The sequence below is a fragment of the Astatotilapia calliptera genome, chromosome 18 (assembly GCF_964374335.1).
Source record: "Astatotilapia calliptera chromosome 18, fAstCal68.1, whole genome shotgun sequence".
Lineage (NCBI taxonomy): Eukaryota > Metazoa > Chordata > Actinopteri > Cichliformes > Cichlidae > Astatotilapia > Astatotilapia calliptera.
In genome coordinates, this window is record NC_137439.1 from 33,613,194 (window position 1) to 33,639,699 (window position 26,506).

Sequence of the window (26,506 nt, forward strand, 5' to 3'; positions counted from 1 at the left end):
TTGGGCAGCATGCATTCAGATTTGAGGTTTTGAGTAAACAAATTTCAAGTAGGTCTAATCTACCTCTGCAAACCTTATGAAAGTTATATTCAGCATCATAGAAAAGGCAAAGTTGTACATTAGGTGGAAATGTGGAACTGTCTTGCTGAGGGGAAACTAGTTCTTCATTTCAGGCTTTGCAGTGGGCCTTGCAAGCCAGACGGGCCCTGTAACAGTGTGTTCTTTCTTTCATATCAGTTGATCTGATTTTTCAGTTCCTATTAGATTCAGAATGACACAGCACACACTGTTCCTACTTCCCAGCCTTGGGAGTTCATATTTAATATAGGCACCCTTAATTATCTTGGAAATTGTATAAGATTCCTGATATTTCTGGATTCAGATGTTAAGTAGGCTGTTTTCAAAAACTTGATGTTTTGGGGTAACTCAACCTCTATAAAAAACAAAAAACAACCATTTACTCACTTTTGTAATAAATATTATATAACATTTATTGCAAAGTTATTTTCTAGCAAACAAATTTACGTTTAATACAACATTTTGTAAAAATGTTTTGGCTTATTTATTTTAAATATTTTCTACGTAGAAATATGCATTACGTTGTACTATGTACTTATGAGATGTCAAAAAGAAAGCAAGTAAACAAACACAAAAAAATTACAAAAAACGGAACAAATGTTTTCTCGAAAAGCGGCGGAACGATTTTTCCGGCGGACAACGGACAACCAGCTACTTAGCAGCCGTTGGAAACAAAACCTGAGTCTAAAGCAAGTTCTCATGTAACCAGGTTAAACCCCAGCTACATTGTAGTTCCTCGCATAGGCGAACACCTCCATCCAGTTTTTGCTGTTTACTGTTTTTACCTAGAGGCTGAAGAGGTTTGTTGTGAAGATGGGAGTGCCAAAATTTTACCGCTGGATTTCGGAACGCTACCCTTGTCTCAGTGAAGTTGTCAAGGAACATCAGGTAGGAAAACAGCGGTGACTGGTTAGCTTCACAGACCGCTGTCATTGGTAGCCACAGTGCTAGCGTAGCTAGCTGTTCGCTATCAGAGAGCTATAGCGGGCCGCGGAACTAAAATTCCACGTAGCTTACCAATGGTTTTCTGGCGAATGGACAACTCTGCTTTTAGCACACATTCTTCACTTCATCCTTTTGTTAAACACAGGATAGGCATGACGTTATTAACCAAATTCCATCACTAATATGCTATTTTGGTCTCCATTGTGCGCTTATTCGCACTAAACAAATAAAATGTTAATGAGTTACCACTGGGTAATTTTGGCCTTTGTTGGTCAGGAACATTCTAAACAACAATAAGCTCTTGCAGTTGGCTAACTAACTGATTTTTATGATAACTAGAGATCTATAGGGGCTCGGGTAGTTATTGTTACCAGCTGGTTAACAGTAACTGCGCTTTACAATGAACTTGTTTGAAATGTCAGAAGTATGAGCTCAGCCTGTTGGCCACAGCTCGAATAACGTGAGAGTTTAGGCTACTTGAGTAACTGCGGGGGGACTTGAACCACTTTCTACACTCTGAGCAGAAAGGAAGCCGCTATTTCACTCCCCCAGCAGTAGTTTCATCAGCGCACATTGTTCAGTGTCACCCTCCTTACCTCAGACAGCTTTGCATTTGTATTAAAGCAGTAAATAACCACCTTTAGCAGAAAATTGGTAACAGTAAATATGGGAATTATGTTTCATGTCGGTACCGGTGTAAATAAAACGGAACAAAACATAAAGGTCTGATGTTATCAAAGGTGGATGGCATACTCATGAGACTGTTTTTAATGTGTCAGGTGAAAGGAGCTTACTATCTTGTTTTTATGACTGTCAAATATACCCTCCTTTAACTCATCAGCCTCCTAAAAACATCTGCCACACCTGAAAGATCTCGTCATTGTGAGCGTTTACAGATAAGTCATGTTCCTGAATGTACTAGGTATGTGATCAGTTTGTCTTTGTCAGATTCCAGAGTTTGACAACTTCTATCTGGACATGAACGGCATCATCCACCAGTGTTCTCACCCAAACGATGAGGATGTCCACTTTCGCATTTCTGAGGAAAAGATTTTTGCAGACATCTTCCATTACCTGGAGGTGCTCTTCAGGATCATCAAGCCTCGCAAGGTTTTCTTCATGGCGGTGGATGGTGTGGCGCCAAGGGCGAAGATGAACCAGCAGAGAGGACGTAGATTCAGGTTGTGATGGATGAATAAATCTAAATGAATAAATGCTAATCCTATCATAATACTTGTTGAGAATCACTAAATTTAGGATATTGGGAGTAGCTTTTCTTGAACTGACCAAATAAAGAGATGGAATTTTATTAGCATGCCTGTACCCTGATGTTGAATCCAAACTATAAATAATGCCATGTTCTCTCTTAGTTATCTGATTATAGTGTCATGTCTGTTTTCAGATATATTTAGAGATGTTGGGTATAATTATGTGATGTTTCTGAGGCTGCAGTTGTAAACCTGAGCCCTATGTGAGTTACCTTATAAGGAAGAATGAGCAGCAAACAGGCTTGAGCTAAAATACAACATTTTGTGCTTCAGTGTTACAGACAGGAGGGGAAACACAGACTGCAGGCAGAGACACAGCCTGAGACTTTGAATTTGACCTTCTCTCTTTTATATCTACTTGTGGGTGTGCGCTTGTGTGTGGGTGTCTGTGTGTCTAGGTCCGCCAAAGAAGCAGAGGAAAAGATAAAAAAAGCTTTGGATAAAGGAGAGGTGCTTCCCACAGAGGCTCGCTTCGACTCCAACTGTATCACTCCTGGTAAGGAAGATCTAAAGCTTCATGCAAAGATGCTCATCACACAGACACAGATCAGAACCACCTGATACAGTTTAACACCTGAATTTATTTTTGTGTCCCTGTGTTTTTTATATGTGTACTGTATGTGATATTTTTATTAAAAACATGTTTGCATGTCAGATGTAAACATCCAGTGACTCGTTTTTCAACATTGACATTTTAGCCAAAGCGCATCGTTGGTATTTACCTAGAATCATTAGCGAATAGGTCATCGCAGAGATGTAATATTTTCCCAAGGAGTGGATGTGAGGGAATGTACAAAGAAGTGGAAAACCTTGTGGGACAAATATATTTATCCCAGGATAAAAAGAGAAAAGTGCCAGAAGCAAAGAGTGGAGACCCAGGAGGGGGAAAACAGAATCCAGAATCTTATTTGTTTCTATCGATTGGCACTGCGTTTAAAACACCAGGATACTACCACACTGTGTTTAACACATGACGAACCAGGACGGGTATAAATGTGTGGAACGGCATACCGACAACTACACTGGCAACTTACGTAGCCTACTTTGTAGGCTCTATGAAGATTCCCTGCAGAAGTTTAAATCAGGCGTTATATAAGACAGATTTCCCATTTCAACCCAAGCAGGACAAAACCCAGCCTATGTACCTCTTCTGTTAGTCTTGAGCCTGGATTAACTGTAAGGGTCCTGTTTCAAACTCTGTCAAATTAAATATGCAGATCTGTCTGGTGTAGCGACCCCTTGGGAAAGCAGAACTGAGCAGCTGAAAACACTTGGGTTGCTCAGTTCTTCTTGGATCCTTAAGAGATATACAGAGAACAGGTCTCTGAAAATGTTAGCAGTTCTTTTAATCTCAAATCCTTCTTCCAGGCACTGAGTTCATGGTGCGACTTCAGGAACAGCTCAAGTATTTCGTCCACAACAAGCTCTCCAATGACAAGCTATGGGAGAATGTCAAAGTGTACTTGTCCGGTCACGAGGTGGGTGTGAGTGGTGTATGTGTAACTGTTGTATGTACTGTTGTACTGTTTCTGAGTCGGTAATGAATGTATTACGTTTGTGTTTCTTCTCTTTACAGACACCAGGGGAGGGGGAACACAAAATCATGGAGTTTATTCGGTCAGAGAACACCAAGCCCAATCATGACCCCAACACGCGACACTGCCTGTACGGCCTGGATGCTGACCTGGTACGTTTAAACAGATCGTTGATGAACATTTTGCTCAAATCAGTACCTGAAGGTTCAGTCTGTCCTTCACTCTGTGTTGTAGATTATGTTGGGTTTGACCAGCCACGAGCCAAACTTCGCTCTGCTCAGGGAGGAAGTCCGCTTTGGAGGGAAGAAATCCCAGAAGAGGTTCTTCTCTTCTTCTCTTCAGTCTATTTTGTCTTTCTTTGTTGTGCTGCATTGTTTTGTGAACCCTGCTCTTTTGTTCCATTTCAGGATAACAGCTCCAGAGGAGACCACTTTTCACTTGCTTCACTTGTCTCTGATGAGAGAGTATATCGACTACGAGTTCTCTGAGCTCAAGGTGAGACAAGCGTGCCTAAAGTGGGCAGCTTTTAAATGCCAGGCGAGATTTCATATTATGATAAATTTTTAATATATGCTTTTTAAATTGTATTGTATGACGTCTAAATGTTTGCGCCTCTTTTTTCAGAATAAGATGGGTTCCGATTATGACCTGGAGCAAGTAATAGATGACTGGATTCTAATGGGTTTCCTGGTAGGAAACGATTTCATCCCTCACCTCCCCAACCTTCACATCAATCATGACGCTCTACCGTTGCTGTACAAGACGTACATGAGTGTACTACCAAGCCTGGGGGGTAAGACCAGACTCGTATCTTGTGTTTTTCCTCAGTTTTTAGTTTTAGTTTCTTCTTTCAGTTTGGTTTTCAGTGTCATTTCTGTTGGAACCAAACATTTCAATTCAGTTTTAAATGTTTTAAAGTGTTTAGCTTAGGCTTATTTGATTCCATAATAATTATAGTGGATTGCAACATGTGCAGTGAGGTTTCTTCATGCTTGTTGTGTTGCAACATTTGACGAAATCATCTATTGGTGAGACAGATGCATACACTGTATCCTTTTAGTGGTTTACTCTTTAGGACTTCGCTCTGTCCCCTGTAACGAACTGTAGTCTAAACAAATTTGGATTTCAAAAGCATGAAAAATATTTATTTATTTTTGAACACACACTCAGCGAAAAAGATGAAATACAGCAGAAATGCGAAAAAAAAAAGAAAGCCACCATGCTGTATTCATGTATATTCTATTGAGTTCAATTAAATTGTATCTCTATAATTTAATTGAATGTTGTGCCACAATTTTCTCCAGATAAACAAAAACAAAACTGAGGTAATAGTCTTTGGCGCCAAAGAAAAACGATTACATTTACCAGAGAACTTCAATCTATACATCTAAAAACCACAAACCAGGCGAGAAATTTGGGTGTAGTGATGGATGCAGACCTAAACTTAGAAAAACACATTAAGACAATAACAAAGTCAGCTTACTATCACCTCAAGAATATATCAAGGATAAAAGATCTGATGTCTCAACAGGACCTGGAAAAACTAGTCCATGCATTCATCTTTAGTAGGCTTGATTACTGTAACAGCATCTTTACAGGTCTACCTAAAAAATCAGTCAGACAACTACAGCTCATTCAGAACTCTGCTGCTCGAGTCCTCACTAAGACCAAAAAAGTGGACCACATCAGTCCAGCTCTGAGGTCCTTACACTGGCTGCCTGTCCGTCAGAGGATAGACTTTAAAGTTCTGATGCTGGCCTATAAAGCTCTGAATGGTTTAGGACCAAAATACATCAATGACCTCCTGACCCAGTATGAACCTTCCAGATCCCTCAGGTCATCTGGATCCGGTCTTTTATCAGTTCCCAGAGTCAGAACCAGACACGGAGAAGCTGCATTCAGCTTTTATGCTCCTTATATCTGGAACAAACTCCCAGAAAGCCTCAGATCAGCTGAAACACTCAGTTTATTTAAATCCAGGTTGAACCTGTTCTCAGCTGCATTTGAATAAAGCACCAAATCCACACTTTTAAGCTTAAATTTCAAAACTTACATTTTAACTACTGATTTTTAAAAAAAATTATTTTTTAATCAATTTTAAATCATGCTTTTTATTTGTTTTTGTTTTTTAATGTCTCTGTAAAGCACTTTGAATCACCTTGCTGTTGAATTGTGCTATATAAATAAACTTGCCTTGCCTATTGCACCACAGTTGACTCAAGGTGCACTTTATACTGTAAGCTAAAGACCCAACAATTATACAGAGAAAAGCCCAACAATCAGCTGACCCCCTATGACCAAGTGGGAAGGAAAAACTCCCTTTGAACAGGAAGAAACCTTTTAAACGTGAAGCTGGCAGAATTACCCTGAGCCTGGTTCTGGCGGCTCCAACTTTATCATGTGACAAAGTCCCCCCCCCAGAAAAAGAACTGATGCAGCAGGGATGTATTTTTTGAGCATTTATTCAGAATTTGAAAGCCTCTCATACACAAAATATGTTGTTTTTTTGTTTGTTCCATGTGCTGTGCTTGTCCAGCTGGCCCAGATAGTTTAGAATTGTCAACCAGTACAATATAGAAAAACATTCATGTCCCACTTGTTTATTGTCATTCACATATATAAAATAACGTCCCCGTGTTTGTTTTAGGTTATCTGAATGAGAACGGTCACTTAAACCTCAGAAACTTTGAGAAATACCTGGAGAAGCTTGCTGAGGTGAGACACTAGTTTCTATTTAAGGGTCATTCATTTTAAGATCAAGTCCCATATACTGATTGATGTCGTTTGCTATGAAACAAATGTATTCTGCCAAAATGTACTTTTTTTTTTTTTTCCCCATGTCTTGCCAGTTTGACCGGGAACATTTTAATGAGGTCTTTGTGGATTTGAAGTGGTTTGAAAGCAAAGTTGGTAACAAATATCTGAATGAAGCTGCTGGACTGGCAGCTGAGAAGGAAGCTGCCAGCAAAGACGCCAGAAAGAATGAGGTAGGGACCAGCACTGAAAATATGCATTGTGTCTTTCAGCATTGTTTTCATGTCTGTCTCTTTCCAGTGATTGACTTTTTAAAAAAAAATATCTGTAGGATTCTGCTCTCTGTCTGGCTTCCCTGACTACATCAGAGAAAGTCACCGGAGAGGAAAAAGCAGCAGCGGCAGCAGATGATGAAGAGGAGGAGGATGATATCTTTGAAACAGAGTTCAGACAGTACAAACGCACATACTACATGAGCAAGATCGGCGTGGACGTGGTGTCTGAGTGAGTGAACTTATACAAACGCATACAAAAAGCAAATTATGGGAAGAAGAAAGCTAAAAATGTTTGGGACAGAAGTTTGACACTTTTCATTGTTTTAACTCTTAGTTTCACTTCACCTCTTTGTTTGTTGTATCTTCGTTCAGTGACTGGCTGAGACAGAGTGAAGTTAGAATGACCAGTGTTCAATAACGCAGATAAATGATTGGTCACCACTCCCCCCCCCCCCCCCCCCCTTTTTCTTTTTTTTTTTTTTGGAAAAGTGTTCACCAGCACAAAAACAAAACTTTGAGGTTCAGGCGTCCACCATTGGAACAATGCTCATCTATGACCGAAAAATCAACATCATAATAGGTGCACTTTAAGATGTTGTACAGCAGCCTTTACCTCGTCATACCTTTTAAAGGGTAAAACTATTAAGACTGACAAAATCTGTTTTTCTCCCTTATCAGCAGTTAGAATAGACATGCTTGTGTGTCTGTCTGTGTGCGTGTGTGTTGCTGTTTCCCAGCAGTGTGATGCCCTTTTACTAGTTTCCTTTTTTAAACGATCCCATTGGTAGGGAAGTGACTTGGCTAAATGTTAACAGTGCCCTTCATCACAGCAGCTTGCACTTTGTAACTATGTTTTCACTCTTCCATTTGCAGTGAGTTTCTAGCCAACCAAGCCAAGTGTTATGTGGAAGGTATCCAGTGGATTCTCCACTACTATTACCATGGAGTTCAGTCCTGGAGCTGGTGAGTGCTTCTTTCTTCTGTGTAATTTACTCCCTGATCTTTCTCTTTCTGTTATTGGAGAATTCAGCTCATTAACAGTCTCACAGAAATGTGGGAGGATTGAAAGAGAGGCTCAAATTTCGACATATTTCTACACAGCAGGCTTTAATGAGGGTTTCTGAACCTTTACTGTCTAATAAAAGTTATTTCACAGAAAAAGTGGATTGATTGATTTGCTTTGGGGAGAAGAACAATAAGTAAATGATTTCCTTCTTTAAACCTCTATATTGAGTATTATGTGTTATCTCTGCAGGTACTACCCCTACCACTACGCTCCCTACCTGTCAGACATCAGGAATGTATCTGGGTTAAAGCTGACCTTTGAGCATGGACAGCCCTTCATGCCCTTCCAGCAGCTGTTGGCAGTCCTGCCTGCTGCCAGCATGGAACTGCTGCCCGAGTGTTACAGGGTAACAAATGCAAATCCAAGTTCACTCATATAAAATGCACAAGATGTACTCTAAGAAATAAAAATATAATTTAATATAGAAATCGTTTTAACATTAGGACAGGAAGTATACAGGGGATCGTAATACTGTATTTTGTTATGTTTCAGCATCTGATGACTAGTGAAAGTTCAGCTATTATTGAGTACTACCCTCTTGACTTTAAAACTGACCTGAATGGCAAGCAGCAGGAGTGGGAGGCTGTGGTGCTCATTCCATTCATAGATGAGGTAAACACACAATTCGAAATGAAGAAATGGCACAGGTCTGTTGTCGAAATCAAATTTGACAACTTGTAACTGTGTGTAACTTTATGTTGTGTGTGTATCGAACAGAGGTGCTTATTAGCAGCCATGGAGGCCTGCAACAGGAAGCTGACAAAAGAAGAGAAGGCCAGGAACTGCCACACAGAGTGTGCAGTCTACTCGTACGACAGGGAAATGGACTTCGCCTACGCCTCCCCCCTGCCTCAACTGTTCCCCGACATCGTCCACTGCCACGTCAGGTAGATGCCTTTAACGATCCTCATTGTTTCTGAAAACAACTCATGCGTTTGGTCCTACTGAGGTGAAATTCAACAGTCATATTTGTCTGTGGCTGATTGCCTTTTGTGGTTGATCATCACAGGACAGCGCACATCCCCATGGATGCTTGGCAAGTTTCATTAGATCACGTCAGCAAGCCCGTTGACCGCTCAGCTCTGTACTTCTGTGGCTTTCCCACCTTACAACACATCAAACACAAGGTGGGCATGTGCATAACTGAACTACTACTAAACTGTTCAAAGTTGGAGCGAACCTGGTTAAATACGTCTTAACTCACAACCAACGTATGAATCTGAAATTAATTCTGCCAATTTAAGAAGAAGAAAAAAGAAGTATAGCAAGTTTAGTAAATTCAGCAGTCTTTATAAGATGATCTCCCTTTCTCAAACTCTCATGCTCTGGCTCCTTCACTGTCGTTTCAGTTTTACAAGAAGAAAGGCGGGGTGGTCGTGTTCCAGCAGAGTAGCAGAGGGGAGAACATGTTGCTGGATATCCTCCCCAACCAGGAAGGGGAAACGGTGAGCTTTTGTTTATGTTTTTAGATCTAGTTTAATAAAGCTTCAACACTTTATTATTAAGAACTGATCAATTGTCCCTTGGAAGTCTTGGAATCACTGTCTATACAATTAAAAGAACTGCATAAAATATTTTTCACACCCAGTCACCTCTTGGTCTTATTCTAGGAACATTGGCAGTCTCCTTATCCTCTGTGTCTCTGCCTCTCTCCTTCTTTCCTGTCATTATCTTCAGACATGTGATGATGTTGCTGCACAAGTTCTGGGAAAGTCTGTGTTTGTCAACTGGCCTCATCTAGAGGAAGCTCGCATCATTGCAGTGTCAGACGGAGAAACGAAGTAAGAGCTGGCTTTGCTATGACTGCTGACTTTTCTGGTAGATGTGTAGAAAAATCTGAAACTGAAAAATCTGAAAATATTATATTGAGACTTTAGTGACTTTACAAGTGAATTTTTGCAACTTGTTCTGAAGATTTTATCTTGAGGAACCACCGGGTGTCCAAAGAGTGTATGACAGGCCGAGCACTCCTCCTCCCGCCAAAGTCACCTGTCTGTCTGACAAGGAGCAGAAGGACTGGATTAAGGATGTCCAAGGAATCACTGAATAGTAAGAAACTCAGCAAAATAATGCAAGTGTTTGAGTTTGTATGCATCTTCAGTCATTTCTACTCTTTCATATTATTGAAACAATCCTTCTGTTCTTTGCCAGAACCATCATATTCTTTGGCTTCTTTAGTTATTTATGCTTTTCTTTCTCGTAGTTATTTGAAGAGGAAAGGCATCGTGATAAACGAGACAGAGGTGGTTTTATACGGCCAACTGCTGACTGGAAGAAAATACGTTCCCAAAGCCAATGGTGTGGTGGAACTGGAGAAACAGTGGGCCAAACAGGTCCTCCCCTTTGCCTACCAGGCGGTTGTTAAGGTACCTGCACACAAACATGATAGCGAGAAGAAAACGGAGAATAATGGGTGAAAGACTCTTATAGCAGTGTATATGTCACTGAGGCTGTGGTGTTTCTCAGCAGGGTCTTCATGCTGCAGGAAAATAGAAGAAAACCTGCTTAAGCTGAGGAGTGCAGCCATATTAATGAAACTAAACCCTGAAATAAACCCAACACATGCTTTCAGTTTCTTTCTGGTTATTGTCAGAGTAGTTTTAGGCAAATTTAGGTTTACTGCACATGGTTTTGATTTTATCACCTTTTTTTTCTTTTTTAAGTGTTTATAGATATTATTTTAAAGACACTTCTTCCTTATCTTCATGGTCTCAGGATATCAAAGCCTTCTGCTCATCTCTGGCCTGCTTCAAGAGCTTAGATGAGCTCTTTCCTCCAACAACAACCGTCTTCATGGTGGGAAACCCGTACTACGGTGCCATGGGAGAGGTATGTTATCCACTGTTTGCTCTCTTAGTCTGTGGATTACTCCCTCGTTACCCAAGTTACTCTTTTTATTAATTTAAACCAAGAATCCGAGTATAATGTCCGTGTTTTCACACTGTCACATTCAATATAAGTGAAGAAACAAAACACTGTGCCCCTAGCTGTCACCTGTGCATTAATATCATCGGCGACTGTCAGATAAGTTTGATTTCCACAATCATTTTTTCGATACTCTGAGGGGAAAAAGACAAAAAAATTAAGAGGCTTATTTATATAGTTTAGAACAGATCTGTGAAAAACACCTTCTGTTTCAAGCTTAATGATGTAATGCAAAACAATATGAACATAACATTGATAAGAACTTAGTGATTCCATTATCAATTCGATTCCTTATTGGTTCTCATATCGATTCTCATTGACTGAGCTTGGAGACTCACCAGCATCACTAAGCAGCATATCAAAGGCATTGCATTCATGACCTGTGGGTCAAATGTTTGTGCATGTTGGAGGTATTTCCCCTCTTTGCTGAGATCAGTGTTGGGGCCATTACTCATTATACACAGAACCCTTTTCTTACAGGTAATGCATTATGTTACTTACCGTATTTCCCAGACTACAAAGCGCACTTGAATATTAGCCGCACAAGCTAAAATCAGGGGAAAATCCTGTTTTGTACATACATTAGCCGCACCTGACCAAAAGCCGCAGGTGTTTCAATGTTGACTCATCATATGTAAGAGAATATCCACCGGTGGAGTTGGGCATAACTTGCTTTTCGCAAGTTTATCGCCGCTCATCATCCACGCCTCCCGCTGAACGCGTAGCGCTACTTTGAAGTTTGTTTTTCGCGCTACTTCGTACGGCACTACGTTGCCTGGCGGACGGACACGTGACCAACATACCACTCTTGAACCCCGATCCTTCCGCCAGGCAACGTAGTGCCGTACAACAGCAGAACAAACAAAACAAATCCTCTTACGATATGACAACAATCATGGACAATCCATTAGGGCTGCTCGATTATGGCAAAAATGATAATCACGATTATTTTCACTGAAATTGAGATCACGATTATTTGACGATATTTATTTAACCCTTTAAGACCTACTATAGAACCAAGTCCGCCAGAGCTTATATTATTTTTTACATGCTGTAGTGCCATTTGTGGGAGCATTTCAAGTTGCTATACATCAATACAACTGTTATAGCCCATATTTTAATAATATGTATGCACTAAGTGCATAGTAATTACATAAATTGCAAAAAAGTGCAATAAACTACAAAAAAAATTGAAAATCGCTTTTGTTTTGTTTACATATATTTCTACTTGGAGAAGTTTAAGAGGTTTATCCCTCAAAACTTTAAATACAATAAAGTTGCAAAAAATAGTTTCCCACCACAGGAAATTTATTTTGAGTGTCTTCATAGTTTTATTTTGGAGATACAGCAATTTTTATATACTGCAGGAAAAACAAAAAACAATCCTATGATGCAAATTTGCAAAGAAAACAGCAGGTGCATCATTTCACTGTGGGAAGTGTTATGAACAGCTGATGGATCGGCAAAGCGTGTTTCTGGAATATTATGTTTTTGTTCCTGCAAGCGCTTTTTATGCAATTTTTGCAAAGCTATATGTGGAACGAAACCGTGACCTAGGACAAGCTGATGGCATCAGATGTAAGTACAACTCCTCCGGTTTCATATGCAAAACAAATTATTGCGCTAGCTTACACGGTTCAGGTTCTACAGGGATTTAAAAATAGTTACGCAAAACGGAGCGTGCAGCTCTGACCGGCTTTAAAGGGTTAACAATGACTTTAAAAAATAATATAAAATAGTGTGCAACACCACTGAAGTTTTTTTTTTTTTTTTTTTAACTCTTTTCAACCAACGGCAGTCACTCTCCTCTCCAAATAACTTCTGCTTAGCTTTCCGAGCTTCCCTCGGGTCCTCTTAATCAGCGGTCTCCACCCTTTTTTGCGCCACGGACCAGTTTATGCCCGACAATATTTTCACGGACCGGCCTTTAAGGTGTCGCGGATAAATGAGGGAGGGGCTAATAATCGGCTCAGTCATTTTTAATGATCGTTGAAAGCCCAGATCGTAATCGTGATTAAAATTCGATTAATTGAGCAGCCCTACAATCCATAGAAAAGCCGCACCTGACTAAAAGCTGCAGGGTTCAAAGCTTGTGCAAAAAGTAGCGGCTTATAGCCCGACAATTACGGTAATTTCTCCCAGGAGAAAGTAATTTCTTACACTACTCATTACTTTACTTTCATGTTACTCTGTAAATTGACCTGAAACACACCGTCTCTTAATTACCATGGCAGGTATAGAAATCCAGCCATTTTTTAAAAAGTCTATCTGATTAATGCTCCACATCTCCATATTCATATTAATATCAATTTTCAGGTGCAAGATTCCCAAGATGTCATCAAAGATGGGCGGATTCGAGTGGTCTTCAGTGTGCCACATGAGCCACAGCTGGAGCCCTTAATCCAGAACCAACACGTAAGACGAGCTCGTGGAGTCGTTCTGTGGATATGTACGTTTAGTTTTGCGAGTTTTCTCCCCTCACCTTATACGTTTTTGTGTGTCGTGTAGAAATACAGCGTGAAATACAGTCCTGGATACGTTCTGGCCTCTCGTCTCGGCATCACCGGTTACCTCGTCTCCCGCTTCTCTGGAAGCATCTTCATTGGTAGAGGCTCTAAGAAGAAGTGAGTGCTTATGTAGAAATGCCACAAGGATATCTGCAGTGAGTTGAGCTGTTGTTGGCACCACGTCACGTATTCAGGTACAGTCCTTGTCTAAGCTTTCAGTCTTCTTCACTGTGTCCAGTCCCTGTGGGGAGCAAAGAGCTAACGTTGGCCTGAACCTCAAGTTCAACAAGAAGAACGAGGAAGTTCCCGGATACACCAAGAGAACTGAAAAAGAGTGGCTCTACTCTGCTGCTGTGGAGGAGCTGCTGGCTGAATACCTGGACAGGTAAAACAAATGAGTCGTTTTGAAAACCGCTGTTCTTTAACTTATGTATTAATGTTCGGTTATCCTATGAATTGAACGAAGCTTTTAGAAATGATGGTGCGGTTGTGTTTCTTTGTAGATTTTCAGAGGTGTTCAACAACGTGGCCAGAAACAGTCACGATGATGTTTTCTATGAAGATGACATTTGGCCTGGAGAAGACCAGAATGGGTAAAACGGACGCTTCAGCCATGTGGGCCCTGGCCTTACTTAGTCCCCTGCCAAGGTTGCGTTCACTCCATCCTGCTGGGAAAAAACTTGTTTAGGGATCATAGATGTATATAAAAGATGGACGTAGCTTACAGGTCTTAAAAGTGTAGCTGATGCTGAGGTGTCTAAAAGCTGTATTCATTCTTGTGGCCATCAGGTGGCGACATCTCTAGCTACATAAAGAAGCACTTATAGAAGTCTGTGTGAAATTGTCCTCTTTCAAAATACATTTCTAGTTTAAATTCACACTGAATAAGCTATGAAGTCCATCTTTATCTTTTGATATCCATGAGAGTAAAAAAAAAAAAGGGGGATGCTTTAAAGCACCATCCTGCCTGATATGTTCTCACTTGGTGTCTCATTTGTCAGCTGGATCACCTTTGGTTAGTAAGGGTAAAAGTTCTCAGCATAAAGCTTCACCCGCCGGTGATGACAAGGAGTTTAGAGCCAGGGGTTGTCATCTTGTTCTTGCACCAATGTCTGAAGGTTGAAGATTAAATAAATGAATGACTAAATGACTTTTTTTTTTTTTTAACCCAACAGGGCAGAGAAGGTAGCAGAAATCACTTCATGGTTAAAAAGTCACCCAGTTAGCTCCATCAGCAGGGCATCCTGTGACCTCCAAGTGCTGGATGCTGCAATCGTGGAGAGGATCGAGGAAGCAGTGGAGAAGACCAAGGTGACAGCTACAGACTTCAGAAGTCAGAAGTTCTTTGTGTATTCACTGCATTTCCATTCACACGCCTCTCCCTCTGTACCTTCTCCATTCCTGCCTCGCTCTCGCCGACTTAGGTGAAGAAGAGCACCAAGAAAGTCCGCGTCACAGTCAAGCCTCACCTCCTCTTCAGGGTGAGTACCTTTGGCATGCACGTATTAACATCGTGCCTGTAAAGAAAGGGGCTGTGGTTGTGTTATAAAAAAACCCGTAGGACTGGTAACCCCATAAAGACCTGTCAGCCAAAGTTCAGATGATTTAAAGCAGTTTAATATCAAACAACAATCACATGTAATATTTTTTGGAAATTCCTGTGTAGCAATAAAAAGGATTATGCAGCTGCTTCAAGGAGGAATCCAACATAGCTGCTTAACATTTTACACACAGCTGACTCAGAACAAGTACAAACCAGATGGGAAGGTTATGAAAGGAAAACATGCTGTGGACCAAGATGATGACCAACATCAGAAAATTCAAGGCATCATGCCCTGGAAAAAGAAAACGCATAACAAAAAGAAATGGATAGGATCTGTCGTGGTCCTGTCACATCAACACCGGGGTGAAAAAGGCCCGTCAGCGTCTCTACCACCTCAGACGCTTGAGAGACTTCCGACTGCCCTCCAAGGTGCTCAGGAACCATAGAGAGCATCCTGACGGGAAACATCTTAACCTGGTTCGGGAACAGCACCATGCAGGACAGACGAGCTCTACAGAGGGTTGTGCGGTCAGCTGAGCGCACCATCCGCTCCGAGCTCCCTGACCTGCACTCAATCTACAGCAGGCGGTGCTGGACCAAGGCCAGGAAGATGGTGAAGGACCTCAGCCATCCCAACAACAGACTGTTCTCTCTGCTGAGGTCAGGAAAGCGATTCCGCTCCCTGAAGACCAACACAGAGAGACTGAGGAGGAGCTTCTTCCCGCAGGCGATACGGTCTCTCAATCACACCACCACACAGTCCTGACCCACACATACAGTTCTTACACACACTGGACATTCTGGACATTTGTTTACACTAGTGGCTGCTGCACTGCGTGGTCATCTAATCAAATCACTTTATCACAAGTCACTTAAATATGTGGATTGCACAACCCTGGACATTTCTTCATTACCATTTATTACTCGTACAGCTGCTGTTATTGTTCTATATTTCTTCATATATTCTTATATATTTTCTATATTGTGTATTTTGTTGTAGTTATTTTATTTTAACTTTAATTTTTATATTTTGTTTTATTCTTTCCTAGTTAAATTTACCCTTCATTTTAATTTTCATATTTATTTCCTCTCCTATTCATAGTCTTTTTTTTTTTTTTTTAGGTCACGAGCAGTTGTGTAAGCATTTCACTGCACATCGTACTGTGTATGACTGTATGTGACGAATTGAATTTGAATTTAGAAAATGGCACAAACAAGTGTTTATGATGAAGCATTGGGAAACAGGCTACAGCTGGCTTGTAAGGCTGCGACACAAGTCACCCGTTTAACCTCTGATAAATGTTGTTTATTAACAAAAGAGATTAAGCCCAAAGGCTGGGCAGCAAAAGAGAGAGCAAGGGAGTGGGTTGGGATGTCCTGCGTCTGTCATCAGACTGCAACACTGTGAAGTCAGGACGGATCAGACCAAAGGTGCATGTGCAACACAAGAAAACTGTAGCAGTGACCGTGATCTGGAACAGCCTCATTTCTTGTGTTTGGAAGAAAAGCCTGTTGCAGTGGGCTTAAGAGAAGCAACTGTGGACTTTGGCTGATTGGATGAAACTGATGTTCAGTGATGAATTACAAATGTGCAGTGGCCACAGAGATGATGCTGGGTGTGCTGTGCTCCACGCAATCATGACCGGGGTTGCAGGTCAAATTTCAGACTCATCCTGTATGGTTTATGGTTATATGCGTGAGTGTGCATTCTCAATGCACCCTGATTGTTTGTGAGCTAATATTTGAAATGACACTGAAACAGCCAGCAGCCAAATGTCCTATTACTTTTGAACCCCTGGCATTTTCATGCAGTGTGTTTAAGGATGTTTGCCACACAGTCTCTCTCTCTCTTTTTAATTTTTTTTCCTAATCAGTTAATTTAAAAGATCAATGGCAGATTACTTGATAACATTAATAAAAATATGTGTGCAGCCCTTGGAGCAGCAGCAGGGTGTAGTTCCAGACCCAGACGCGGAATATCGTCTGTTTGACAGAGTCATCAACATCAGGGAGAGCTTCACCGTCCCGCTGGGACTCAGAGGGACAATCATTGGCATTAAAGGAGGTGAGGACACCCGTCAGCCGTCATTGTCCTCATATGCAAAGTCTGCACATATCAAGGGTAACACACAAGAGCGTGATTAACAGTATACCGTATCTGTGTCTGTTTCTTTAGCGGAGCGCGAGGCAGAGGTTCTCTATGAAGTGCTGTTTGATGAAGAATTTGCTGGAGGTCTCAACATCAGGTAACCATGAGTGTGCTGCTGCTGAACATCCAGACTGGCCAACAGCCTGAACTCTCTGCCCCCCTCTCACGGACAATAACCATATCCAACTTCTTAATAGCACTGAACTTACTTGTCAGGTTCTCATGTTGTTGCTAAGGATTGTCTTATTGCACTGGAGTCACACTGGGTTAAATATTTACACTTGGGTTTTAAGGGGTATTTATTATTTTCTTCATTATTTTCTTTACGGGTTGTACGGAAGCCCCAAATGCAATTTCATTGTTCTCTGACAATGACAATAAATAAATAAATACTAAATACTATGTAATTAGTGTTGGGAATGGTCAGTTCTAAACAATTCCCAATTTACAAACATGAAATGGGAGGGCATTTGATTTTGCTGCCAGATCACATACTTTAATCCATTACCCACTGAGCTGCAGTGGGCAGGGGAAGAGCAGAGAGGTCTTTGCTGCCTGTTGTTAATGTTAGTTGTTGTTTTTTATTAGTCATAGGTTGCACATGAACGCTCACCTGGATGGCAGGAGTAATCATCCGTTAATGGTTCCCAACAGTTGTTTAAAGCAGATTTGTTAAGCAAACATTCCAGATGGTTGTTCAAACAGATTCCCCAAGTAGTTTGTTCACTGCACACAAACACATGTGTGAGCATGTCACAGGCAGCGGCCAGATCACATCAGTCTGTCCTCCTCCAAAGCAGCTCTGAATGGATAAAAGTGTTCGCTTGTCTTATACGCTGCCATCACAGTCACCCTGAAACGAACTGCTCATGGATCAGTGTTAGATGGCTAACTAAACTTCATTAAAACCTACTGTTACTTTGACAATAATTGACAAGACTTTTTCTTCTTTGACTGAATTACTACGTCATACCGTCAACTTCAGTGTTCAGTTTCTTTACACCAGACAGAAAAAGCTGCAGAGTGCGCAGTCTTTTACAAAACGGTTACATAAAGCACAAGAAGAGGGTAAAACACAAAATCATACAGTCAGGCTGTAACAGAACACACACGATGTCCATACCAGGATACTGTTGGAGTAAAGGTGTTCCTCTTTACAGCAGACGGTCACAGCTGCTTTGCCTCTTCATGTGCTTCCTCAGGTGCACATCTTCTCGTTGTTACCGCCTCCCTCCCTGCGCCCTGATCAACCTTTCCCACGGAGCACGGGTTGATCACACTGGCCACAAACTCACCGCCATCGTCAAACCGCAGCCTGCCACTGGCGGCAACTTCAGCTCGTACCGGCAGCTGGCAGGCCTGAACCACTCTCCTCGTTCACCTTTTATCCCCACACAGGTAGGAGGGTGGAATGCTCACAGTAGATTCATGTACAAATTATTCCCCAGTTTGGAATAGTGGAAATGATTTGGAATTTCCACAGTTTCACCTAAATCCCTCCTCTTTCTCCTCTTTCACTGTTCCAACTGCTTTTTATTTGTAGCATAACAACAAACATGGTGTGGCAAAGGCTGCCTCACAGGGCAACAGGAGCTCTCCCTCAAAAGGTCCCATCCAAAAGCACCAGGTCAGGGTAAGAGCAGGTTTTGCTCCATTTGGCCTAACTGTTATAGTCTCTCAGCAATGTGTGTAACATGACTTGTTTCTACATATGTCGTTCTCTCCATCCAGAACAAAGAGGAGTACAGTAATGTATGGCAGTCTCTGCAGAACACAGGCCCTCCTAACAAGCCTCCTGCTCACTGGCACAACAATGTAAGTTTTCAGTGAAACAGACACCAGCTTTTTAGATTCCTCTAAAACTTCTCTCTCACTGTCCTAGGAGTCCAGCAGGAATTTTAAGGAAAAACTAGTAATGCTGAGAAATATTTACTGTATTGTCCTTATTTTAGTTCAAGTGAACTTGTAATGGTTTCAAATAAATAACCACATACTTTCCCAAACCAGACTGAACCTTATAGATGTGATACAGAAATTCCTCCATGAATGCTGATGTGATTGCTTCAGGATTTAACAGTGAAGTGACATAGGCACTTAGGAACTTTGTTTTTATATAGGAATTTAACCAGAATACAAAGAGTGCTCTGGTGATGTTCCTTATTTCACTACTAATTCTTGAATTACGCTTTTAAAACAATAGTTTTAAAAAAGTGTTTCGGGTTCTAGGAAGGACATTCCCAGCAGGGGAAGAACCAACCCGCCAGCAAATCTGTGAGTCGACACATCAGCTGTTTCTGTTGTGCACAATTGGTTAAGTTTATCATGTTAAATTCATCAGTTTTTATTTTTGGTTTTCACACGTTCATGTTAACAGCGACGTGCGTTTGCATGAATTGCTCTGTGTTGTATTTGCGTGGACTGGATTAGAATTGATGATGTGTGTATTGTTCATAGACCCCACCTGCTGGCATCAGACTGTTGAAGAAAAATGAAGATGTCAGCTCCTTTATTCCCTCACACAATACAGCCAACAAGGTGCAGAAACACAAATCCTTCTTTTGACTTCTGCCTGTTTTTGGTTTTTCAGGGTTATCTCTGGTCAGAATCTCGTACCCTGAACAAGACGATGATTTACAGTTTCTTTACTTTTTCTTACTCAGGCTGAAACACAATTTGAGGACCTCATTGCCAATCTAAAAATCTCCAAGGGTAACCAGCAAACCCCACCCCCTCCTGCCCCTCCACAAGGAGGTGACAGCCAGCCAGATGGCCCATTATCCCCACAGTCTTTTGCCATGGTAAATATGCGGTGAAGCCAAAATAAGAGGAACCTCTGAGTTTTAGAAGAACCACTTAGCATAAAAAGCCTAATGTGAATGATCGTGTGTGGTTTGTCGCTATAGAAGGGAACCCTGGTGCTGAAGGAGATGCTTAAAATTGACAGCACTGGAACAGGAAGTCAATCTGCTCAAGAGACGTCAAACAGCACCCCCCCTGCTGGCCAGCAGCAGAACAGGAGACGATCGTCAAAGAAACTCGGTAGCTTAGTGATTTCTAAATCCCAGGCAAATTTCTTCTCTGTATTCTCCTCCTTATGATCATTACTTTTCTCCCTCCAGCTGCAAAAATAAACGTCCCACACGGCGACGCGCCTGTGTTGCCTTCTCCGGCACCTGCTGCCTCTGCCAACGCCCTGCTGGGCAGTAAGGTGTCAGAGCTGGCCTGCATCTGTGGGGCTTTAGGTATGGCGCCACCTGACTTCAGCTTCATGCGCAACAGACAGGTAACACGCTCTATTTTCTGTTTCTGTTACGTCACACTTTTTTCTACTCTGCGTTTCCCACTTTCACAAGTGCCCCACTCTGAATCATTTCCATTAACACTGACGCAGGGTCTAGTGCTGTGTCAGGTGAAACTGTCCAACGGGTTGATGGTTCATGGCCCACAGTGCCAGTCAGAACACGATGCCAAGGAGAAAGCTGCTTTCTTTGCACTTCAGAGACTGGTATACACACAAACGCAGATATTTGATTCACAAGTGTGAGAGGCTGAACTTTGTAACCAATGAGATAAACATTAAATGTGTTGCTGACCCTCTGTGCATCTGTAGAACTCACTCGGGTCAGGCTTCCCCCTCCCACCTCCTCTGTACACAGGAGTGGGTCAGATACGACCTCCCCACATGGGAGCTGTCTTCAACCAACAAGGTGAGTCTGTCTTTCTTTAAGGTTTCATCAATGAATTTAGAAACATCAGTTTAAGGTGTTCCATAGTGTAGTGGGTCGAGGTCACCTGGTGTAAAATTCTGCCAGATTAAACATACAGAGCTAGGGCTGTTCGATATAACGACATATATCGGAGGACGATATGAAAACATCTGTCGTTTCATTTTACGCTATCGTTTGTTTCATGGTGTCGCAAAATAAACTGTTTACGGCAATATTTTTCATCGTTCTCTCTTTCTCTTATATTTAATGTAACCACACTACGGAGGGACTAGCGCCTGGTTTAATGCGTAGTCCTTAGCAACGACGATGGTAAAACCATCGAGAGGCCAAAAAGAGCCGTCAGGTGCTCAAAAATAAACCTCAGAACAGGCTTTTTCTCGCAGCATGCCATGTCATAAATACTCACAAAAAAAGCTGCGGCTGTTTCAACTTATGTAACACTCGACTCCAGGTACACGACGCCCAGCTGGAAACGCGTCGAGTTGCCCGAGATTCACAGAATTTACAGAAAATGCAAAATGTTTGTGATTTTTATATCGTTGTCGGGACGATAAATGTCTTATATCGGATATGAGATTTTGATTATCGCCCTATGCAGAGCTCCTCAGTGTGGTGAACCCTTGTGACAGGGGATGAATTAATAGTAGCAGCATTCATATCAAATTTTTTAAGCCTTAAAAATTATCTTTTTTTTAATCTTAGGAGTATGCTCTTGTTTTCCAGGTGGTGTGCTGTTGCCCCCACAGGGTTACGGTCCTGCTCCTCTCTGGGGAATGACGGTGCCTCCTCAGCACCACCAAAACCAGCCATTCTACGGCCCACCGGGGACTTTCCCTGGCGCTGCGCGCCCCCAGCCTGCAACGACACTGCCCATTGGCTCACACAACCAGTTCATCCCCTTACAGGTAACACATAAGCCCTTTTTCCATAAGGACCTACTTGGATCGGTTCGACTTGTTTTACCATTACAATTGAGTATCACCTAGTGTGCTTAGGGTCATTATAGCAACATGGCGGAGCGTCCTGTAACGCCATTTGTATGCAACACGGATGATACAACAAAGGTGGGCGTCTAGGCGATGTTGTACCTGCTGCTCGATTTGTGGCTTTTCGTCAGACTCGGGACCACAGTGTTGTTTCTGTGTAGCCATTTCTCCCGTTGCAGGCTTTCAAAAGTTACAGATTTCATATTTGTGAAGGAAGTGCCCTCACGACTCATTGACGCCAATGAGTAGCCAGTTGGTGGCATGCAGTCTATTAGTTGGTAGTACCAGGTACCAGATACTACCAACTAACAGAAAACCCTGAAAACTGTGTCGAGCCGACCACAGGAGGTGCTAATGGAAAAAGGTTAATACAGCGTTCCCATTTATCTTTTCCTGTGCAGACGTAGGCCAGGTTGGTAACTCAGCTTTCTGTTTATCTTTCACCTCGTCAGGTGACTAAGAAACGAGTGTCGGCAAATAAAAGGAACCAGGAAACTCGAGAGTTTTACAGTGCTGCCCAAACTGTTGCTAAGAACCAAGCACAGAAATCCCAGAACCAGCCAACTGGCCAATTGCAAGGTCAGACTGAACCACAGAGCGTTAAAATCCACCAACAAGCTGTTAACTGCGACCTCTCCTCTGGTGACTCCACGACGACGGCACTGCATACACCACCTAGGCAAACCATGCCAGCAACAGGCCACACCCCCAGCTCTGCCTCCAAGAGACGGCAAAGGAAGCTAGCAGTCAACTTTGAGGCAGCTCAAGTCTCAGAATCATGAGGTGTGTGTGTGTGTGTGTGTGTGTGTGTGTGTGTGTGTGTGTGTGTGTGTGTGTGTGTGTGTGTGTGTGTGTGTGTGTGTCTCAGCATTCCTGATCAAACTCTCATCGATGTGAAAGTCATTACAGAGCCAAGAGCAGCTTCAGACGAGCCTTTTTATTTTTCAGCAATGAAACATGTAAATGTGCTTCACTGCTCAACTTGCAGACTCCTCCTCAGGAGTTGAGGTCTGTGCCACATTATCGTAGTTCCCCACTAAAGGAGGTTTATTACAGCTCGTCTTTTCTTTGTAGCACTAACTTTGTACTCGCCCAGTCAGTGCTGAGGCCACAAAACATTCCAAAGCGACCCCTCAGACTACAGACCACAAGCGAGGTTCTGATTTTCATGATCATTTATTATACTAAAATTAACTGGTTTTATCCACGATACAGCTCTGTGTCCACCTGTCTTGAACCTCAGTCATGCAGGCCTACATGCTGGTTAGCTCGGGGAAAGTCACAGCAGCCTGCCGGTGATCTCTATGCCTGTTTGCAGCCAATTTCACTCTGGCAACTGTCAGCAACCACTCACCAAGAGGCTGCAGAATACACACTTTCCCCGAGCAACCGTCAGCTCCCTGACACATCTTCTGGGGGCCTTTTCTAACTACTTGTGTTTGTTGCTTTTGTTGGATGTTGCTCTCAGCAGTGATTGTGGTGACTACAGTGTTATGTTAGACAAAAAGAAATGCCTAAAGTCATACACACAAACCCCCAATAGTAATAAACCGCCAGCTTTGTTCACCTGCTCGAGCAGAGAACATTAGTGTCTCCACAGGAGCAGATTTGGAAGCAGTCTTGTGACTACATTTCATTTTGAGTGGTTAAGAAAACCTCGTGCTGAAGTGAGACGCTGCCTTAAAAAGGGAATGATTTCTTTCTTTCTTTTCCTTTTTTTTTTTTTTTTGATTAAGAGGACCTTTGACATAACTCTAAAAACATGCATCACTGAGAGCATTTCATATTTCCTTGAGGGGGCATTAACAGTGAACAGCCTGTAGAGTTGGACTCCTGACGGTCTCAGTCTTCCTTCCCAGCTGAGAGGTTTTCAGACTCCAGGTGTTGCTGGATGAGACTTCATGGACTGAAAAAAGACGTCTGAGTGCAGCAGGTTCAACCCTCCTCTGTTAGCATGGTGTGCAGGTCCCAATAACATGTGACGTGGACCTTGTTCTCAGGGACATGTAGCTGTGGTAGAAGCCCCCATTGCATACATCACATTTTTAAACAAGTTTATGCAGAAATCGGGGCCTTCTATTGTTGCTACAGCCATTCATGCCATCGTAGAGCAGCTCTATCCTGTTTGGAAGGGTGATGTTTTATTGTTTCTGGGGTTTGGTCATCGTTGCTCACACACCGCCTTTTATTTACTTCAGGCTCATCGTTTTTTTTTTCTTAAAGACTTTTCATGGTTTGTTAACAGCACCTAGAAACAAGACGACTAAATTCACACCACCTGCACAAATGCAGAACTATGAGGAAATCCCAAATTATTCGAGTCCACACACACACACACACACACACACACACACACTTGCCACTGCAGAGCTGTTTAACACCAGCACAGATAGTTTCACACACCTACAGAGAGGTTCCTTTTTGCTGTTGGAAAATGGTCTGATTCTTCTCTTCAGCTCTGCCGGACCTGCAGGAACGTTCACACTGCTACAGTCAAGAGTTTCCAAAAGCATCTTATGCTTATTATGGGTGGATTTTATCCAGGTTTAAAAAAAAAGATCTTAACCTGATTTCTTTTTGAGTCGAAATTAAATTTTTTGGAGTGATCTACTGAAGATGTTTGATTAGGGCTGTATCTCTTGTTTATAATAAGGAGCCTGCTAATTTCTGTGCCAGTTACTATTGAAATTCTTTGGTTTACAGTCGCCTTTTTATCCAACTTTAATAATTATCTGTGCACAGTGTTAATTTTACACCTTGTGAATATGGAATCTCTTGAAATTTATCGATGTCTTCATCAAATATCTGTTTGACCCACATTGTAGTGATTGTTTCAAGGTTTATTTCACTGTGATAGTCGTGTTATTATTGTAGGAGCTTGCTATTAACTGTGTAGAGCACAGGCCTCACACAGCTGATGACAGCTAAGCTTCAGAATCCTGATCAGGTGTCCGACCTGATATAGTCTCATTTCAGAGCGGCTTTATATCTGTCAGCACAGCCCAAATATAAGACAGCAGTAGAGTTTTAATAGGAAACATACTCGTCCGTGGAGTGAACCACGTGTCTAAGATGCTTTTGGAAACATAGCTCAGCTCCTGGTCGGTGCTTTTCTAAATCTGATATAAATTCTCAGCTGAGTTAGCCACTTCCACGCATCACTACATAGTCACACATAAATAATCTCACCATTTTTAAAAAGGCTTTTCTTTTTTGAACTATGGATTTTACGGACATCCTTTTTATAGACGATCTTGATTTTTTTTTTTTGTAAGTAATTCGACTATCGCTTCAGTAATGTTTGTGGTAAAGCCGCTGTAGAGACAAATTAAATTGTACTTACCCAGACCATGTTTTGTATTTAACCGGTCCTTGTTTTGAGGGATGCAGGCTTACAGTAATTTTCCCCCCTTTTTTTCTTTAAGACTGACCCTCATAGCCACCTTGGGACTGAAGTGTGTAAGGGTCTGGTGCAATAAGGGGGGGGGTGTTTAAAACTCTTTTTGAAAATGGAAGCACACCTGTTTGTTTGTTTGTTTGTTTGTTTCTTTTTGTCCTTTGTTGTTGTTTTTTGTGGGGTGGGGGGGAGGGGAGGTACTCAGATTACGAGAAGATGTAAAGGTAACAGAAGATGAAGCGTTATGGACTTGCTGTTTTGATTCAGGAATGTCTTGTACATAACCATTTAATAAAATGAATCTTTTGTTACAACATGGCTGTGACGGTGGCTTTTTCCTTTTTGATTTTATTTTTTCGTTAAATTGAAAGAAGGCAATGCCTGAAACTTGCTTTTTTCTTAATGGCCACCAGGGTGGTACCTGTAGTTGCAAGAAGGCTTTGACTCAGTCCTACAGAAGCCCTCAGGTGTGACCCACAGTAAGGACTCGGTCTCATTTTGTAAATGTGATTCTAAGTTTAAGATGGGGAGATTATCCAGGACCTTCTTAATGAGTAATAACTTGAGACTGTTATGTGTTGACCAGGGGCACATCTACAGGGGGGCAACTGCCCCTCTGCTGCCAGGAAATGGGTAATAAAAGGATTGTGTGAAACTTTGAAACATCTCTGCGTGATCTCTATCAAGGCAAAAGGATCAGAGAGACCGGCGATGTCTTGACACCCCCATCATGTTTTTGACTATTTTGTTGACTCTGTTTACATATAGGGGATTTTCATATGAAGAGGTATGTGCCACCCTGCCTCCTGTTAAAAGGAAGTTTTTCCTTCCCACTCTTGCCAACTGCTTGCTCATAGGGGTTTGTCTGATATAGGGTTTTCTCTAATATTGTCCCGTCTTTACCTTCCAATATAAAGTGCTCTGATGTAACTGTTGTTGTGATTTGTGGCTATATAAATAAAACCGCATTGACTTTCTTCTACTGCTTGTGTATAAAAAATATTTTTGTAAACATTATTTTTTTAACATTTAAATAATATCAAAACTTTGCAATAAATCAGGAGTCAAAAAAGTAATGTGTCGATTTAGTAATTTGCATTGTTTTACAATCCCCCCCCCCCCTCCCCCCCAGAAAAAATCACTTTAAAAACTGAGTATGTTTACCTCAGCAAACAGTCAGCATGCCAGGTAAGAAACTGGTCTGTTTACCCTGGAGAAGGCTGTATGTCTTTATTCTAGACAGTATAAAGGTAAAATTCTGTGAAGTATTTTTATGCAACATTTGAATAACAGACTGTACAAACTGTCTGTGTGGACAGAAACGTTGCATTTGAAATTACTTGTTGGTTA

General features: G+C 41.8%; 1 protein-coding gene across 2 annotated transcripts; it reads left to right on the forward strand.

The window, feature by feature from the left end:
• Nucleotides 1-699: 699 nt before the first annotated feature.
• Nucleotides 700-26,138, forward strand: xrn1 (5'-3' exoribonuclease 1). Of its 2 annotated transcripts, none has more exons than XM_026149108.2 (41): nucleotides 700-966; nucleotides 1,972-2,204; nucleotides 2,690-2,787; nucleotides 3,660-3,769; nucleotides 3,868-3,978; nucleotides 4,061-4,146; nucleotides 4,234-4,321; nucleotides 4,451-4,619; nucleotides 6,474-6,541; nucleotides 6,676-6,813; nucleotides 6,912-7,084; nucleotides 7,729-7,818; nucleotides 8,111-8,267; nucleotides 8,414-8,533; nucleotides 8,639-8,808; nucleotides 8,931-9,048; nucleotides 9,271-9,366; nucleotides 9,599-9,702; nucleotides 9,836-9,970; nucleotides 10,125-10,287; nucleotides 10,637-10,750; nucleotides 13,163-13,261; nucleotides 13,355-13,470; nucleotides 13,592-13,738; nucleotides 13,857-13,946; nucleotides 14,529-14,664; nucleotides 14,778-14,834; nucleotides 16,829-16,961; nucleotides 17,073-17,142; nucleotides 18,248-18,443; nucleotides 18,589-18,678; nucleotides 18,777-18,860; nucleotides 19,272-19,316; nucleotides 19,500-19,580; nucleotides 19,706-19,843; nucleotides 19,949-20,084; nucleotides 20,165-20,328; nucleotides 20,437-20,550; nucleotides 20,656-20,752; nucleotides 21,497-21,678; nucleotides 22,212-26,138. In XM_026149108.2, the coding sequence occupies exons 1-41, from the start codon at nucleotides 892-894 to the stop codon at nucleotides 22,539-22,541; spliced, it is 5,121 nt and encodes a 1,706-aa protein (XP_026004893.1). In that variant the 5' UTR covers nucleotides 700-891; the 3' UTR covers nucleotides 22,542-26,138. The 2 variants fall into 2 exon arrangements, with proteins under 2 accessions (XP_026004893.1, XP_026004894.1); XM_026149109.2 differs by having other exon boundaries at nucleotides 18,589-18,672.
• The last annotated feature ends 368 nt before the right edge of the window (nucleotides 26,139-26,506 follow it).

Bases quoted from the DNA above. Each gene is read 5' to 3' on its own strand.
- xrn1 (XM_026149108.2), top strand. From the start codon at position 892: ATGGGAGTGCCAAAATTTTACCGCTGGATTTCGGAACGCTACCCTTGT. The intron at 7,085-7,728 runs GTGAGTGAACTT...TTCCATTTGCAG, and splicing joins GGCGTGGACGTGGTGTCTGA to TGAGTTTCTAGCCAACCAAG. The intron at 20,753-21,496 runs GTGAGTCTGTCT...CTTGTTTTCCAG, and splicing joins AGCTGTCTTCAACCAACAAG to GTGGTGTGCTGTTGCCCCCA.